The 15478-nt window shown below is 59.4% G+C and overlaps 1 protein-coding gene across 1 annotated transcript; it reads right to left on the bottom strand.

Annotated features, from left to right (window-relative positions):
• Positions 1 to 1043: 1043 nt before the first annotated feature.
• FOXF1 (forkhead box F1) lies at positions 1044 to 3792 on the bottom strand. The gene is made up of 2 exons (XM_060084771.1): positions 2673 to 3792; positions 1044 to 1204 (listed from the first exon to the last, which is right to left on the bottom strand). The coding sequence occupies exons 1-2, from the start codon at positions 3790 to 3792 to the stop codon at positions 1044 to 1046; spliced, it is 1281 nt and encodes a 426-aa protein (XP_059940754.1).
• Positions 3793 to 15478: the final 11686 nt, after the last annotated feature.

Genomic DNA, 15478 nt, shown 5'->3' with positions numbered 1-15478 from the left:
TCTACGCGGCAAATATTGCCAACAAAGTTACACCATTAATACTGATAAACGGAGGAGCCTATGCGGTGTTTCGATTATTAGGGAAAGAAAGAATAAATAACAGGATGAGCCTTGCTATCGTTTTTTAAAAGTGCCTTAACCTTTCTGCGTCACCGCGATCCTGAATCCGAGCGCTCAGCGGGCCTTCCCGGTCCCCGCGGCGCCGTGTTTTCCTCACTCTCCCACCAGAAGGTTTACAGTAGAGATCAGGAGACAGCCAGGTCTCGGGAGAAAAACACCCACCAAAAACGTCAAAATAAAGTTAGAAACCAAACCAAAAACACTGAAGAGAAGGATGGAGAGGAAGGCGGAGGGGGACGGCAGCAGAGGCCCGAGAGCCGCCGCTTCTGGGCTCCTGGTTTCTTTCCTAAGACGAGCAGTGGCTTCAGAAATGCAAGTTATTCGCACAAGGATCCACCTGTGGTTGACTGGAGGACTTCTGAGGTGGGGAGGGAGAAGGCGATTTCTTGCCCCCCCTTCCCTGCAAAAGATGGCTCTGAAAGGAGACGCGCATTCCAAGACATTCTTTCAAAAAAATTAAAAATAAAAAGATAAATACTCAACCAAAAAATAAAAGTATTTGATAATGACGGTCTCACATGTTTGCCTTTCTCCTTCCCCGACTTTTGCCATTGGAGGGGAAGCGGGGAGAGACCTCAGCAGAAAGCTTGTTTAGATGTTGAGGGTTTTTCCCCAACACAGCACCTTCTCAGCCGGTTTCAATAGGATCAAAAATAGATATTTATTTTTCAACAGCTGCAGTCAGATCAGGCCCCACCACCACCATTTTAAAGAAACTGTTGAGCGGGTGGCGGGGAGGTGCCGACAGCGGGGCTCCGTCTTTGCCTTGGGGATTCCTTTCCCGAATAATCCGGTCGGGGAGGGGTCAAACCCTTTTCTTCTGCCGACGGTTATACCTCGAAAATAAAGCAGTTTCTGGCGATGGGTTCCGAAGTCCCAGTGCCCGGCCAGCCCCTGCCCGGAGGGCCCCGGGGGCTGTGGCCTCACATCACGCAGGGCTTGATGTCTTGGTAGGTGACCTGCTGGTGGTAGTAAGAGCCACCGCCGGCTGAGTGCATGGACGAGGATGCCATTGTGTTGAAAGAGAAGACGAACTCCTTTCGGTCACACATGCTGGGCGACTGCGAGTGATACCGCGGGATGCCTGCAGGGCAAGGCGACAGGAAAGGGGACGTTAAAGGGTTAGCCTCCGGAGGCCAGAGTTCCAGGTGGAGAAGCACCTTTGCCCGAGGGGCGCACGGGGCAGGCCTGCCCGGCTCGGGCGCAGGGCTGGAGGCCTCCCCTCCACAGCGCCTCCCCATGTCCGAGTTCCCGGTCTCCGTAGGGCCGGCGCCCAAAGGGAAGATCCCCAGACACTGGCAAGGATCCCTGCTCCCCTGAGCGCCCGCTGGCTGGGCCTCTCCCACCTTGGACACCGAGCCTGGGCCGGGGCCTTCCAGAGGCTGATGGGGAAGTGGTGAGAGGGGCCGAGATGTGCCAACAGCGAAGGTCCAGCGGCCTCCACTTTCAGGGCAGCCTGGGGCCTGTGCCTGGCGCTGGGCAGCCACCTTCCAACCCCAAAGGCTGCGGTGGCCCCAGAGCAGCCAGCCAGGCCGGCAGGGGCCAACACAAGGGCCAAGGGTGGCTTCTCCAGAGGAAGGGCCCTTTGGAGAACCAAGCCTCTGGGACAGCTGGAGCCCGCCTGGAGTTTGAAGCTGCCCAAGCTGGGCAGCCCCCGTGCAGAGGGCCCCTCCAGCCTCCAAGCCCAGCTCCTCCCCCCCACAGGCTGCTGACAGCTGACTCCTGACAGGCCCCTGCTTGGACCACTCCACGCTCTTCTCAGAACCAGGCCCAGAAGGCTGCTAGTGGGTGCCGAGGTGGAGGGTTCAGAGGGGAAGAGCGCTGTGCACCTTCTTTTTCGGAGGATTGGGGGTGCGGCGGTACCTGGAGACCCAAAAACCTGGCTCCTGAGAAACAGGCTGTGTGGGGGGCCTGCGACTCTGACCCTCGATCGGGTCCCCTCTCTGCCTCTGTCACCACAAAATGCCCCGACTCCATGTTCGCGTGCCCCAGGCCTGATTCCTGAAAGGCCGGGCTCTGAGCCTCTGAGCAAGCGTGGAGCCCGGCCGGCTTTGGGCCTAACTCTTCCGTCCTGCCCGGCTCAGAGCAGAGGCGGCGCTCCCGCAGCGTTTCTGGGGCGACTGGGGAGAGTGAGCCAGCTGTCCGCGGCTGGGCCTGGCTCCATCCTGGGAACTTGCTGAGGTGTGAGGGGGCTAAGGGACCTGAGGGGACTTAGAATATTGGAGTCTAATAAGTCTTTTTGGTGAGGATGGGGCCTACCTGGCCAGGCTGGGGCAGGCAGCAGCTGGGAGTTGAAACAGAAAAGGAGAGAAAACGACATCTTAGTCTATACTGGGGGCTCCAGGCTGCACTCGCCTCTCAAATGGGGGGAGGTGGGGCTGAGAGGCGCCTTGGGGAGCTGATGCCTCCCCGCAACATGGGGCTTGGCACCCCGCAGAAGTGGCCGCAGGCTGTGGCCCAGGGCGGTCGGCAGCTTCTGGGGGCTGGGTCTGCAGTGCGCTCACAGATGTGCTCCCCCCTCAGGACTGGGACGGCTCAGCCTCCCCACTCACCTTGCAGCTCAGCTGGGATGTTGTGACTGTTCTGGTGCAGATACGGCTGGTCCTGGGAATGCGTGGAGAGGCTGCCGGACAGGGGGTTGGCCGCGGGGTTGCAGGGGGACAGGGGCTGCTGCTTGATGTAGGAGGCGCTGCTGTTGAGCGCCGCGGAGGCGGAGGGCGGCCAGGCGGCCGCGGAGCCTGAGTAGACGGCGTGGGGCTCCATGACCCCACCGGCGGCCGCGGGCAGCAGTGGGGAAGCAGGCACCGAGCTGTCGTGGTGCGGGTACTCGCCGGCCGCCGCGGCGCCGCAGCTGCCCATGTACGAGTGGCCACCGTTGGCGGGCAGGTGGGGCACCGAGTGGCTGGGCAAAGCCATGCCGTCCACGTTGCCCGGCAAGTGGCCGTTCATCATGCCCAGACCTCCCTCCAGCGCCAGGCTGTTGGGCGGGCACGAGAGGCCGCCGGCGGAGCCCTGGAAGCTGTAGGTGTCCGGGAGGTGGTTGAAGCCGAGCCCGTTCATCATGCTGTACATGGGCTTGAGCGCCTGGCATTTCCTTCGGAAGCCGCGCGGCCGCCGCCGAAAGGAGCCCTCCTCGAACATGAACTCACTGGCCGGGTCGATGGTCCAGTAGTGGCCCTTGCCCGGCCGCCCGAGGCCCTTGGGCAGCTTGATGAAGCACTCATTGAGCGAGAGGTTGTGGCGCACGGAGTTCTTCCAGCCCTGGTAGGAGCCACGGAAGAAGGGGAAGCGGCTCTGCAGGAACTGGTAGATCTCGCTGAGCGTCAGGCGTTTGGTGGGCGAGCTCTGGATGGCCATGACGATGAGCGCGATGTACGAGTAGGGCGGCTTCTCGGGGCGCCGGATGCCGGCGTTGGTCTTCTTGGCCTTGGACGGGCCGGACGACGCGGGGTCCATGGCCGCGCCGCCTCCCCCGCCGCCGCCGTGCGGTGGCTGCTGCTTCTCGGGCGCCGAAGACATCGGGTGGCTGCTGCCGCCGCCGCCGCTGCCGCTGCTGCTCTGCGCCGCCGACGAGCCGGGAGGAGGAGGAGGAGGAGGAAGAGGAGGGGGAGGGGGAGGAGGGCAAGGGGGAGGGGGCTGCGCGCGCGGGGCTGGCTGCACCTCTGCCGTCATCGGCGGCCACTTCTCCCGAGCGAGCCTCGGCGCGCCCTCCCCCGCCGGCTCGCTCGCTCGCTCGCTCGTCCTCCCCGAGGAGCTGATGGATCCGCGGGCGGTTGGCGCAGAGCCCCCTCTCTCTCCAGCTGCCTCCTCCCCCCACCTACTCTCCTCCCTCTTTCCCTCTCGCCCTCCCACAAGGGAAGGAGCCGAGCAGAGGCTGAGAGCAGGCTCTCTGCAGCCTGGGCGGAGGCTGCTAGGAAGCCCCCCACCGGTTTTCTGGGGGAGGCGCCACCTCTCGGGCCGGTGGCCGTGCGCCCCCGCGGGGAGCAGCGCTCGGTCCCCACCACCCGCGGCGCTCGGCTCCAAGACTCCAGCCGAGGCCGCCCTCTCTGCCTTGTCTCTCGGCGGCGTCTCGCGGGCCGGCGTAAGACCCTCCAGGAGTTCCCTCCCCTCCCTGCCCCCCTCCGGCCCCCGCGGTGGTGGGCGCTTAAAGGGCCCCCACCCTCGCCTCCCAGCGGCCGTCTGCAGAACCCGCCCCGCCTCCACCAACCTGGCGAGCAAGTGTTAAAGCGCCCTCGGCCCGCGGTTCAGCCCAGCTGCGCGCAGGCCCCCCGCCTTCCCTGCCCGGCCCGGGCGGAGGAAAACGCACCCCGGGTCCCGGGCCTTCCCCGACGCGTACTGCTCGGTGGCAAATCGTAACTGAAGTGGCGGCCGTGGCCGCCGGGTCGTGACCATCGCGGACGCAGCCGGTTCGGCTACGGGTCCCCGCGGCCGGCGGGCGTGTGTTCCCGCGAGGGACCGCCTACCCACTCTCCCCGCCCCGGGAAGGACTGCGCCGCGCCCGGGACTTTTCGGACTCGCCCAGCCCCGCGCGAGCGGGCGGGCAGCCGATGGAGCCGAGAGCGGGCGGAAAACGAAAGCGCAGGGCGGGTCGCTGCCGCTTTGTCTCCGGCGCCGCGGGCCGTTCGGGGAGCGAGTGAGAACCTCTGGCCTTGCGGGGACCAACACCTCACGGGCTTCCCGAACAGGCGGCCACGCTCATTCACTTACTTGTGCACTCGTGCACACACATGCATACACTGATGCACATGCAAACCCGGTAAATTTCGCAGACTCAGACGTGCAAACTCACACCCACGCGTTCGTTCCCACTCACGCGCACACGGCGCTCAGGCATGTGCGTGCCCACTCGTGCGCTCACTCACGCGCACACAAAAGGCCCACAGGAGCTTCAGTTCTCACCTACTCCCACTCATGTGCACACTAGCCACGCTGATCTGAGCTCACACATAACTCAATTGACCCCCCCCCCACAGCATACACACTGAAAACCCGCCTATTTGGCCCCGCAGTCCCTGTGTCCCCGCTTCCCAAGAGCAGGTTCCGATTTCTCGCAGATGGTAAAGGCCCTGGCAGGAAGTTTATACGGCTCAACGTAAACACGTTCTGGGGGATTCTTTAATAATAATAATAGAGAATTCCGCGTGCGCGGGGGGAGTTGGCCTAATGCCCCTGTGGGCTCGGCCTGCCGCCGCCGCGGGGGCCTCTGACATTGAGCGCCAGGCCAGGTTCCGGAAAGCAGTCTGCGCGGGCGGGGAGCATGGGCCCGGGCGGCCCTCGCGCGCCGGGCTGCCCGCAGCGGGGGGCTCGCACGCAGCCTTACCCCGCCAACCTCCGGGCGCTGGGGTGCGGGTTAGCACGGGGTAGGGGGGACGGTGGCGCCGAGCGCAGGATGGCGCAGGAGCCGGGCGCAACGCCGCACGCGGGGACCCAGGTGAGTGCTGTTCGCTCGCAGACTTCGGAGGAGGGAGGCGAGGGGTGTTTTCGCCGGTCGTCGCGAGGAGCCAGGACGCCGTGCCCCGGCGCGAGCTGGGGCGAGAGGCGTGTGCCGGGCTCGGAGTGCGGCCCCGCGGCGCTTTTCAAAGCCCACCGGCCTCTCGGGTTTCTCGGGCCTCCTTGTCAACCCGCTGACGCCCCTCCTCGCTCCGACGCCTTCAGCTTCGGCGGTAGACGCCTCGTCGCCTTCGGGACGCCTGGCACGTCCATGCGAGGAGCTGGGGGTCTCGGCGGCGTAGCCTGCCCTGGCGGAGCGCGCTCGCGGGAGACTAGAAAGCCAGCTTCTCTGCGCTGCGCTTTCGCTCGGCTCTCCCGGCCTCGGCTCCGCACGCAGGCCGGGGTCGGTCGGCTGGGGAAGGGTGAGTGTGGGATGTGACCGCGTCGTGTGTGGTTGTCTTCGCGCAGGTAGACGCGCGTTGGCAGACCCACTCCCACTTCACAGAGCCCAGCCAGCATCCACCGACCGCAGGCATCCTGAGCACGGCGCACGGCCTCGGCCTCCATACGTCAGAGAACACCCCTCACACAGCTCAGGCGCCCCAACCCTTGCACGAGCGCTCAGGCCTGCCCACCGCCGAGGACACACTTTCGGTTACGTGCACACACTCCTGCACTGCGCGTTCGCCCACGCGCAGCCCGCCGCACATGCACACGCAATCGCACGCACGGCCGCTCCACTCGCGTGCGCACACGTCCACGCACACGCAATCTCACATTTCTCTCTCCATCACTTTTTTTTTTTTTTTTCCACCAAACGGCAGCTGCAGGGTAGGAGGCCCCGCGGCGCTGGGAGGGAAGTTCCCGAGAAGGGGTCGCTACTACCGGCTGCCGGGAGCACATCTGGCCTTTAGAAGAGAGGCCACTGGGGGAGGTTGCCCCACTCCCAAGCCAGCGAGGGGTGCAGGCAAAGCCGCGAGGCTCCCAGAAAGTGATAGTGACCCCTCCCTTTCTCTCGCTCCTCCCCCACTGACAGGACGCTCCAAAATAAGGAGGCCCTGTAGAGCATGAAGTTGGGGGCCCTTTTTCCAGTAGCCCCCTTCCCTCTTAGGTCCTCTCTAGTTGGGAGAGGGCTACAGATGCCGTCTTCAGCTAGCCCACAGATCAGTTCCTCTCACTCCTGCACATCACTGTTTCTCAGCGGCTCCCTTTGCGGGCTCCTGTGTGTTTTGGGGTGGGAAAGCTTCGGCCTTCCTGGGAGGAAGTGTGGAGTCAGGGCCCCACCTGGCCTCCACTTACCCCTGAGGTCTAACAGTAGAATAGACTTTGCCGGGGAAGGCCAGCAGTTGCTGTGCCCAGGGAGGGGCTGAACGGCCTCGGAGCCTCAGGAACGCGGCAGATGGAGGCTCTCCCCCAACCCCGCGTCTCCACTGGGGCAGGAGGTAAAGTGGAGGGGGAATGAGTTCCAGCTGTGTGATTTGGAGGTTCCCCCGCCCAATTCTGAAAAGAGCCACAGCCATGGCAAGGAGGGCTTTTCCAGGCGGCCAGAGACTAAGCTTTTGGCTCTTAAGATGCCCTGAGAGGTCGCTGCTGGTCTTGCCTTTGGGGGATGGAGAAACTGAGGCCCTGGCCTGGGTCAGCCAGCGCTGCCAAGCGAGCATCTATCTCTCTGTGGTTTGCTCCACCTCCAAGGGCTGACTGTCATCGAATTTTACCCTCCCAGATGCCTCGTTACAGGCCGAGAGTGGAGAGAGAGGGGTGTTTAGAAATGCTTCTGTTGCCCCCCACCCCTGGCTTTCCAGGCTCAAGGGCACTGAGACCCATTGGAGAACTGACGGTGATAAAATAGTAACCACCGCCACAAACACATGATGATAATAGGATTTATCGATTGCTGGCCATGCACGCGGTATTGAGCTTCACCTTATAAACACCTCTCAGATGTTCTTGATGTTTCTCTGGGCTGTGAATCCCTTTGATAAACTGTTGAAAACTACAACCCTACACCCACCCCTTCCTGAGGAGAGATACCTGCGACATTTGTAGAATGATTTTCAAGGTATCACCAAATGCCTGGATCCACAACCTCCCATCCACGAACCCAGGACTGTGGTTAAACACCCCAAGGATACTTGTTTAACCTTCACAGATGACACTACCAGGTCAATATTATCCCTCCCTTTACAGATGGGCTCAGTGACATTGCCTCATGTCCTAGGTCACCCTGCAGAGGCAGGACACAAATCCAGGTCTGAGCAGGACTGGGGGTTAAGCCTCCGGAGTACAGGGCAGAGACTGTCTACGTGCAGACTCACAATCGTGGTCCAAATTTGAATCCAGCCTCCACTATGTAGTGATGTTGCATAAGCCATTTGTGCATTTGTTTCTTGTCTTTTTTTGGCAGGGAGTGGGAGAGTGGGATTTATTGGTTGATTTTTCCCCAGCTTTATTGAGATACAATTAACTCATTTGGGTAAGTTTCAGGTGTGCAGAGTGTTGATTTGATACATGTATATGTTGCAAAATGACACCATCCCATCATGTAGTTACCATTTCTTTCTTTTCCTTTTTTTGGGGGGGGTGTGAGAACGTTTAAGATCTCTCTTAGCAACGTTTAAGTATGTGATACAGTGTTGTTAGCTATAATCCCCGTGCTGTAACTTAGTGTCTTCATCTAAAAAATGGGACGAATAATGCCGTCTATTTCTTAGGGCTGTTGGGAGGCTTGGACAAGACTGTGCAGAGAAAGACAGGCTATCCAAACAGACAGAAACAAACAAAACCCCCAGGGGCCCAGCCCCAGGGACTGTCGGAGAAAACGCAGACAGGGATTCGGGCAGCTTTCTGCTCTTAGCGCAAAGATCTATCAAGAACACGCACCCATCCCAAATCCAATCTGCGCTCCAGCGCCGGCCCCAGGAACCCCAAAATGGGGAGGGGGGTGTAAAAATAGACACGCCTGCCATGTCTCCCACTCCCGAAGCCCAAGGTATTTTTACTGACTAATTGCTTAAGTGAAGCCGCCCGGGCTGAGAGCGCGCCGTAACCCGAGCAGGGAACCAGATCCAGCTCGGATTGTGCCCGGGCCGGCAGCGCGGGCGCGGGCGGGGGCGGGGGCGGCCGCCGACCACCCACTGCGAGGGCAGCCGCCCTGCTCTGCATTAGCACCGGCCCGCGCCTCCCTCGTCCCCGCTCCCTCGAACCCCTTCCCCGGCGACGTCCAAAGGCGACAGAAGGTAGCGCGGGCCGGGCCCCAGACCAAGGTGGGCGTTTGGCAGTAAAGGAGGCCGTTTGGCTTGCGGACGTCGGTGGGGGGTTAGGGGTGGGAGGTTTGTGGTGAAAATGCGGCCCTGGGGACAGGAGACTGGGTGGGGGGAAACGTCAGAGTCAGGAGGAGAGGGCACCCTCTCCCCAGTCACAGGGTGATCTGTGCACAGAGTAAGTGGGGTATTTCTCTGCAGACTCTGGAGGTGCGCACATATTGCGTGTGCCAATGTGCAGAATATTGTCCAGAGGGCGAGAACTATAGAACTAGAGAGGCACCGAGCAGTGCCCCGTAAGTGTGATCGTGTCAGGTGGGTGTACAGTGTAAGGCCTGTGTGTACAGAATAGCACAAGGTGTGCAAATGTAACTGTTCCTTGTGCGGAGCATTATTAGGGTGTGGGTGCAGCATAGTGGCTTCACGCATAATGAATATTTTAAGGTGTGAATAATATGACACGTTGTGTGTGCAGAATATTTGAGGGCAGTAAGAGGTGTTCTGTACACCCAATATTATAAAGTGTGTATAGTACGTAGCAGGTTACACACTTAGAATAGTCTGGGGTGTGTACAGCACCATGTATTCTGGACAGAATATTGTAGGCTCTGCGGACCATATAATATAGAACTACGCGGACTGTTGTAAGGTGTGTGCGTGATATAATGGGTTGTATTGGACATGATATAGTGGTTCTACACGCACATCGTAAAGTACGGCGCGGTGCCTGTGCGCACGGAGCATCCCGGGCAGCGTTTCGCAAAGACAGGGGTCTGCGCCGTGACGCTGTATCTACCCAAGTGTCAGGCAGTGCGTTTGCAGTGGAGCATGGTGGCGTGAGTAGAACACCGTCAGGAGGTCTGCAGGCAGCCAAGCATGCAATAATAAAAATACAGAGCTCACACATCCGACGGTCATGGGGGCCTGACCTTGTGCCCTCGCTAGGCACCTCAAGGCCACCACTCGCTCAGTAACCCCCACCATAACCCTGGGAGGCAGGTTCTGTTCTGATCTCAGGTCCCAGGGAAGTGAGTGATCCTCCTACTCTGTTTTTGTAGTGACAGAGCAACTTTCCTGCCCTTTGTCGTGCCGGGAAGGGAGGGCTGTCCTCGTCGGCACGGTATGGAGACGTGGGGACGATTTACCTTCTGTGCAGGTCTTTGAGAGGCTGTGAGCTCAGAACCGTGTAAGCCTCTGTCTGCAGCCAGCACAGAAAAGACGCAGAGACAAGGCACGTGGGCAGCATGAGCACTAGAAGGGACCCCAAGTCCTAGGGAGCCCCAGTGCCCTCAGAAGGCCACTGGGGAGGCTCCTGCTCTGTGCTGCACACCCACATCTCGGGGTGGTGTCCCTGCTTGTGCCCGTTGCTGCCAGCCAAACTCTAAACGAAGGCAGTCCTGTTGTCTCCTCTTGTCAATGGCAAGTCAGATTCTGGGGCCCCTTAGCGTGTTCCTGGGGCTACCCCAAAGTGAGGAGGAGAAAGAGCCCTACCCTCCGGCTTCACTGGCCCGGCCACACCCCCCTCGGCACAGATGGGAAACGGCACCTGTGGGGACCACTAGGGCCATGTTCGGGGAGCAGCTGAGGCAAGGGTTGTCCCTGACCCAGGTCCTGGCAGGTCATCTCCCCGTCAGCTGCACATTAGAGAGAGGTTCATATTTTGGTCAAAAAAAAAAAAAAATCAGAGGCTCGTATTTGCGCTGCTGCAGCCCTGCGATTGCCTCTCCACTTGGCCTTTTACCCAAAAGCACGCATTTTCCATGACGTTCTTCAATGAAATATTTGACAACATTGCAGCCCAGGAATTTACAGCCCTCTTCCCCTCGAGATTTTTGGGAGTTTTCTGGCATTAGCAGTGCATACTGCTCTAAGGAACAGAGAACGCTCCGGGGACACTGCGTGTCCTGGGGCTCCCACCCCGGTGTCTGGCCTGGCTACAGTCTCCTTCCCACAGGGGCACGCTCCAAAGCATCCGATGTATCTTTATCCCTGCTGCCTGGACAGCTGCTCTCAAAAAGATGGCGAGAAGACGTTCGCTCCATCATGGGGGGTGTGAGGGAGGGAGTGTGTCCCAGATCTTGTTTCTGAGCAAAGGACCCACACGCAGGGAGGGAAAGAGAGGCATCTCCCAAGAGGTAGGGCTGAGAGAAAGCAACTGGTCCTCAACATTTACTCGGGGGGTGGGGTGCGCCCCGTGGAAATAACTCCTCTGGGGGCAGGGGGAGCGGACAGTGTAGAGAGAGATGATGAAAATGAGTGAGTTTCCAAAAAAAGAAAATATAAATTAAATTTCAAACGTCAGATATTTTCTATTTCTCAGGTTCAAGGGGGAGATAACACACACCACCTTCGGGGAACAGGGGCTTTAGAAGAGGGCGAGATGAGGAAATGAGGGCCAGGCCAAGCAGGGACGGGGGCGGGGGTGTGCTCAGATTGGGTTCTGAATCAAAAGCAGCAATTTGCTCCCAGAAACCTGCCAGCGTGCGCACCCAAAATGTGCCTGTTGGTCTCCGCTAATAGCTTGTAATGCTCTATGTCCACTTAGAGGGTGTGGAAAATATGAAAACAAGTGTTATCTCTAGGGAGAAAGCATAATCCGCGCAGCCCAGAGCGCCTGGGGGAAGAAGGGACTTCACCTGCCTGAGGCGGCCCAGAGCCCCGGGTTTGCTGAGGAAACGGAGGTGACTTGCTCTTTCCGCGCCTCCCCCCCCCGCCCCAGGTTGGGTTTGGGCCCTTTTGTCCCAGCCGGGTCGTTTCCGGGCTGCCCCAGGGACCCCCTGGGAGGATTTGCACGTGGCCATGCCGACTTGCACAGCCTCGCCCGTCTGTCTTCTGCACGATCGGAGAGCCAGCTGTGTGTGTGACACGGGGAAGGCGACACAGCTCCCGGGCAGTCAGAGCTGAGTAGAGTGCCCTGTGGACGCAGAACAGAGGCACAGGTGTCCAGGACACACGGAGACCCTCCTCCACCCCAGAGAGACCCCAAGGTATCTGGTCACCAGAACCCAGAGATGCCTGGGTCAAACAGACAGAGGGCGAAGCCCCAGGAGACTCACACGGACTGTGAGAGAAGCAGGGACTCCCACAAAGCCTAGGGTGAGAGAGAGAAAAGGAACTCACTCAGAGGCACGCAGGGAGGGGTCCCCTCGGTCTGCTTGGGGAGGAGGTGGGCAGGGAGCTCTAGAGTGGAAAGGAGTGTGTGTAAGAGGGAAGGAGAGACAGAGAGACAGAGGTCTGTGTGTGTGTGCGTGTGTGCCTGAAGGCACAGCCCCAGGTGACTGGACACGTCTCTCCGCGGCTCCAGCATTGGGCGGGCAGTGGCCACTCTGACGTGGAAGTTCCTCTGTGTCCAGTTTTCCGAGGAGCAGGTCCCAGGCCTCAGCCCACTTAGCCCTGGGGTGGGGCTTTCCCAGGAGAGTCGGGAAGGGTCTCTGTGAGGCCCTTGTCAGTGTCCCTGGGGCCACGTGGGAGGAAAACCAGAGGAGGCGGCCAGGGGCAGCGAGGAACGAGGAGAGCCTTCGCAAATGACTTAACCTCTGGGTGCCTCTGTTTTTCCTTATCTTAAAATGGGGATAAAGTCAGTACCCATCCATGGAGCGGTCTGAGAGCCAGAGGAGAAATGCAGAAGAGCCCTGAGCACGGTCTGGGAGGGGGATAAGGCAGGGGGATATAAATGCGAACCAGGGCAAACTTCTTAAAGAAATAAATAAGACTGTATTGAGACTTGGCTTCCATTGCTGTGTGACCCAGGGCTGGTGGCCTTACCTCTCTGTGCCTTGGTCTCCTCATCTGCAGAACCAGAACATTGACAGTAGCTCCTTCTGGGTAGTTAGCAAATTGTGAATAATTCTTAGCCTGGTTGTTATTACTGGGGGTGTTCCCTCATCCCTGGTGTTTGGGGTGCTGGGGGTGAGATCCTGTGGGGCTCAGCTTGACAGGACCAACCTTTGGTGGAGTGAACTCAAATAGGGGAATCAGCTCACCTGAGACTTGGGGCACGTTCTCCTCCCCTGGGCACTCTGGTTTGCCCTCACCCCTAGGCAGCGTGGAAGAGAACGTAGCTCAAAATCCTGGCACCTACTTCACAGAGGAGAGCGTCAGGTTGGGTTGGAGGGGAGCCTCCCCTGGCCCTCTGACACCTCAGAACCAACTTGCTGCCACACGGAAGGGTGATGAAGTCTCAGGTGCGCACCCCGCCCCTCCACCCGCCAGGCTTGGTCCCGGGTCACCCTCTGCAGACAACAGAGCCCACTGAGGGCTCCCATCCGCTTGGGGTGGCCTCTGGAGCAGGGGTCCGGCAGCCAAAGGCCTGGGTTAGAATCCCACCTTTCTGCCCGGCTGCTGTGCGGCCTCTGCGCAGCTTAGTGACCTCTCTGAGCCCCTCTTCTCATTTGCATGATGGTGAAAATAAAGATATCCCCACCCTCGGGCCGCGGTGAAGACTAAATAAGAACAGTGTTATCTTTAGAGAACCATTGAGCGCCTGCTGTGTACCAGCACGGGGCTAAGGAGCTGCTGTGCTGAGCCCATTTTGCAGACCGGAGAGCGAGGGGCAAACGGCGAGGGCTCCATAAACGTGGCTCGGTTTAAGACACTTCTCTCCTCCTCCCGAGGGCACCTGTGGGGTCCCAACTCTGGGCTGCCATTGGCAACTCCAGGAAGAAGAGGGGAGACTGCTGGCTCCTGACTCGGAGGCTCTGCTTCACGTCCCCCTGCCCCAGCTTTCCACCCTGCGTCATGACAAAACAGTAGTCTCCAGCCTTCTGGGCCCTGCCCTCTAACCCCCGCGTGGGGTAAGGGGGCTCCGAATCACTTCCACCACACCCGCCCCAACCCGATCCCACCGGCTTCCTGGCACTGCTCCCCAGCAGCCCGGTTTCTGAGAAACGCCAGGGACGGAGAGCGGCGGGGCCTGGCCTGGACATCTGCACTCCTCCAGGGCGTCTGTCTTGCTGGGAGTGGGGCTTATTGAGACCCTCGACTGCCCTCCCGCAGGGTGTTCAGGGCAAGTCTTCACGGCCACTCTTTTTGTGGACTTAAATTGGGGCAGGAGGGCTTGGGGAAAGGCAGACTTTGGAGCGCCCCGGCTGAGCTCCTTGGGGACCGATGGGGTCCCCGTCCCCCCAGGAGCAGACCTCCAGTGGGATCCCTTGGCGGGTGCGGTCCTGACCAGCCCAGGCAGTAGGTCTCAACCTGGGGCAACTGCAGAGCTGCCCCAGCGCCGCTCCTTGCCTTTTAAAATGTGCGGTGTCTAGGGGCTTCCGTGGTGGCTCAGTGGTTGAGAGTCCCCCTGCCAATGCAGGGGACACGGGTTCGTGCCCCGGTCCGGGAAGATCCCACATGCCGCAGAGCGGCTGGGCCCGTGAGCCATGGCCGCTGAGCCTGCGCGTCCGGAGCTCCGCAACGGGAGAGGCCACAGCAGTGAGAGGCCCGCGTATCGCAATAAATAAATAAGTAAATAAAATGTGCTGTGTCCCTTTAGGCTGCACTTATTTTTGCATCTCAGTCAATGCTCACCTTCCTACCGGCAGCTTCCTGCCCTGTAGAATTTAAAAATCAAACAGAGGTGCAAAGATAAAGTAGTCACTCACACTTCCTGGTTCTTTTATGTTGAAACATGTTTTCTCAGTGCTTGAGATACACCAAATCTGGGAACAGTTTGATCACACACAGGTCTTAGCATGGGTTCGTTTTTAAAACTAATTTCCTTGGGGCACTTGGTTTGCAGTTAAGTACTTCACTTCTGTACTCCAGCACCAATGAATTTTTATCCTGGGTACTTTTCTTAATAATTAGAAATCAATTACATGCAAAAAGTCTATATAGCCCTGACATGGGAAGACCCGCTATCTTAAAAAGTGTAAACCTCAAAATATTTAAAACATTTTGTTATATTCCCAAGGTCAAAATCGATCCTTTTATCTCTGTTCTCCTCCCACCTCCCTTTTTCCTGTTACAGTTTGAGAATGAGTTAGGTCCACGTGGCAGCTGCAGGCAAAGCTTCCACGAGGTCATTCCCACCCCACCCCTAAATTGGGCGAAGACCCATTTAATTCGCCATGAAAACTAACTCATTAGGAGTCAGATTTGCCCTTTTTAAGAGACCGGTAATGAGTATCCTAACACCCCCTTCGCCATCGCCCCCACGTTTTCTCCGCGTTTCTTGCAAAACAGCATTTTCTGAAGAACGTAGCTTCAGGCTGGCTGCCTGCCTTTCACCGCCGCCTACCTGCCCTAACTTCTTTCTCTCTCTCTCCTTTTTAAGCAGCCGAGACTCACTCTGGCTTTGCGAGTCTGATTCGAGCACTGTCTAGTCGCCTCCCAGAAAATAACTGTGGAGGGCTGGCGTTCGGCCGAGACGGCGCTCTCACCCGCGCAGGAAGCCGAGAACGCGTTTCTCTCCGCGCGGACCCGGGCCCACGGGGCTCCGCGTCGCGCACGTCACCCCTCGGGGTCGGGGCCGCCCCGGCGGCGACGTGGCTCCGCGTCCACCGAGGCCCCGGCGGCGGCGGCGGCGGCGGCGGCGGGAGGGTCCCAGGCAGTCCCGGCTGGTTACTGCCGCTCTCGTTGTGCGACGAAGCAATTATTTTAACCGTGGTTTGGGCTAATGATGGTTTCTGCTTGCTTGAACGCGGTGTTTATTTTACCTCGACCATCCCCGGGGAGGG

This window comes from Mesoplodon densirostris, chromosome 19 (genome assembly GCF_025265405.1).
Source record: "Mesoplodon densirostris isolate mMesDen1 chromosome 19, mMesDen1 primary haplotype, whole genome shotgun sequence".
NCBI classification, from domain to species: Eukaryota; Metazoa; Chordata; class Mammalia; order Artiodactyla; family Ziphiidae; genus Mesoplodon; species Mesoplodon densirostris.
The sequence above is the reverse complement of the archived record's forward strand: the minus strand, read 5'-3'. Positions and strand labels throughout refer to the sequence as shown.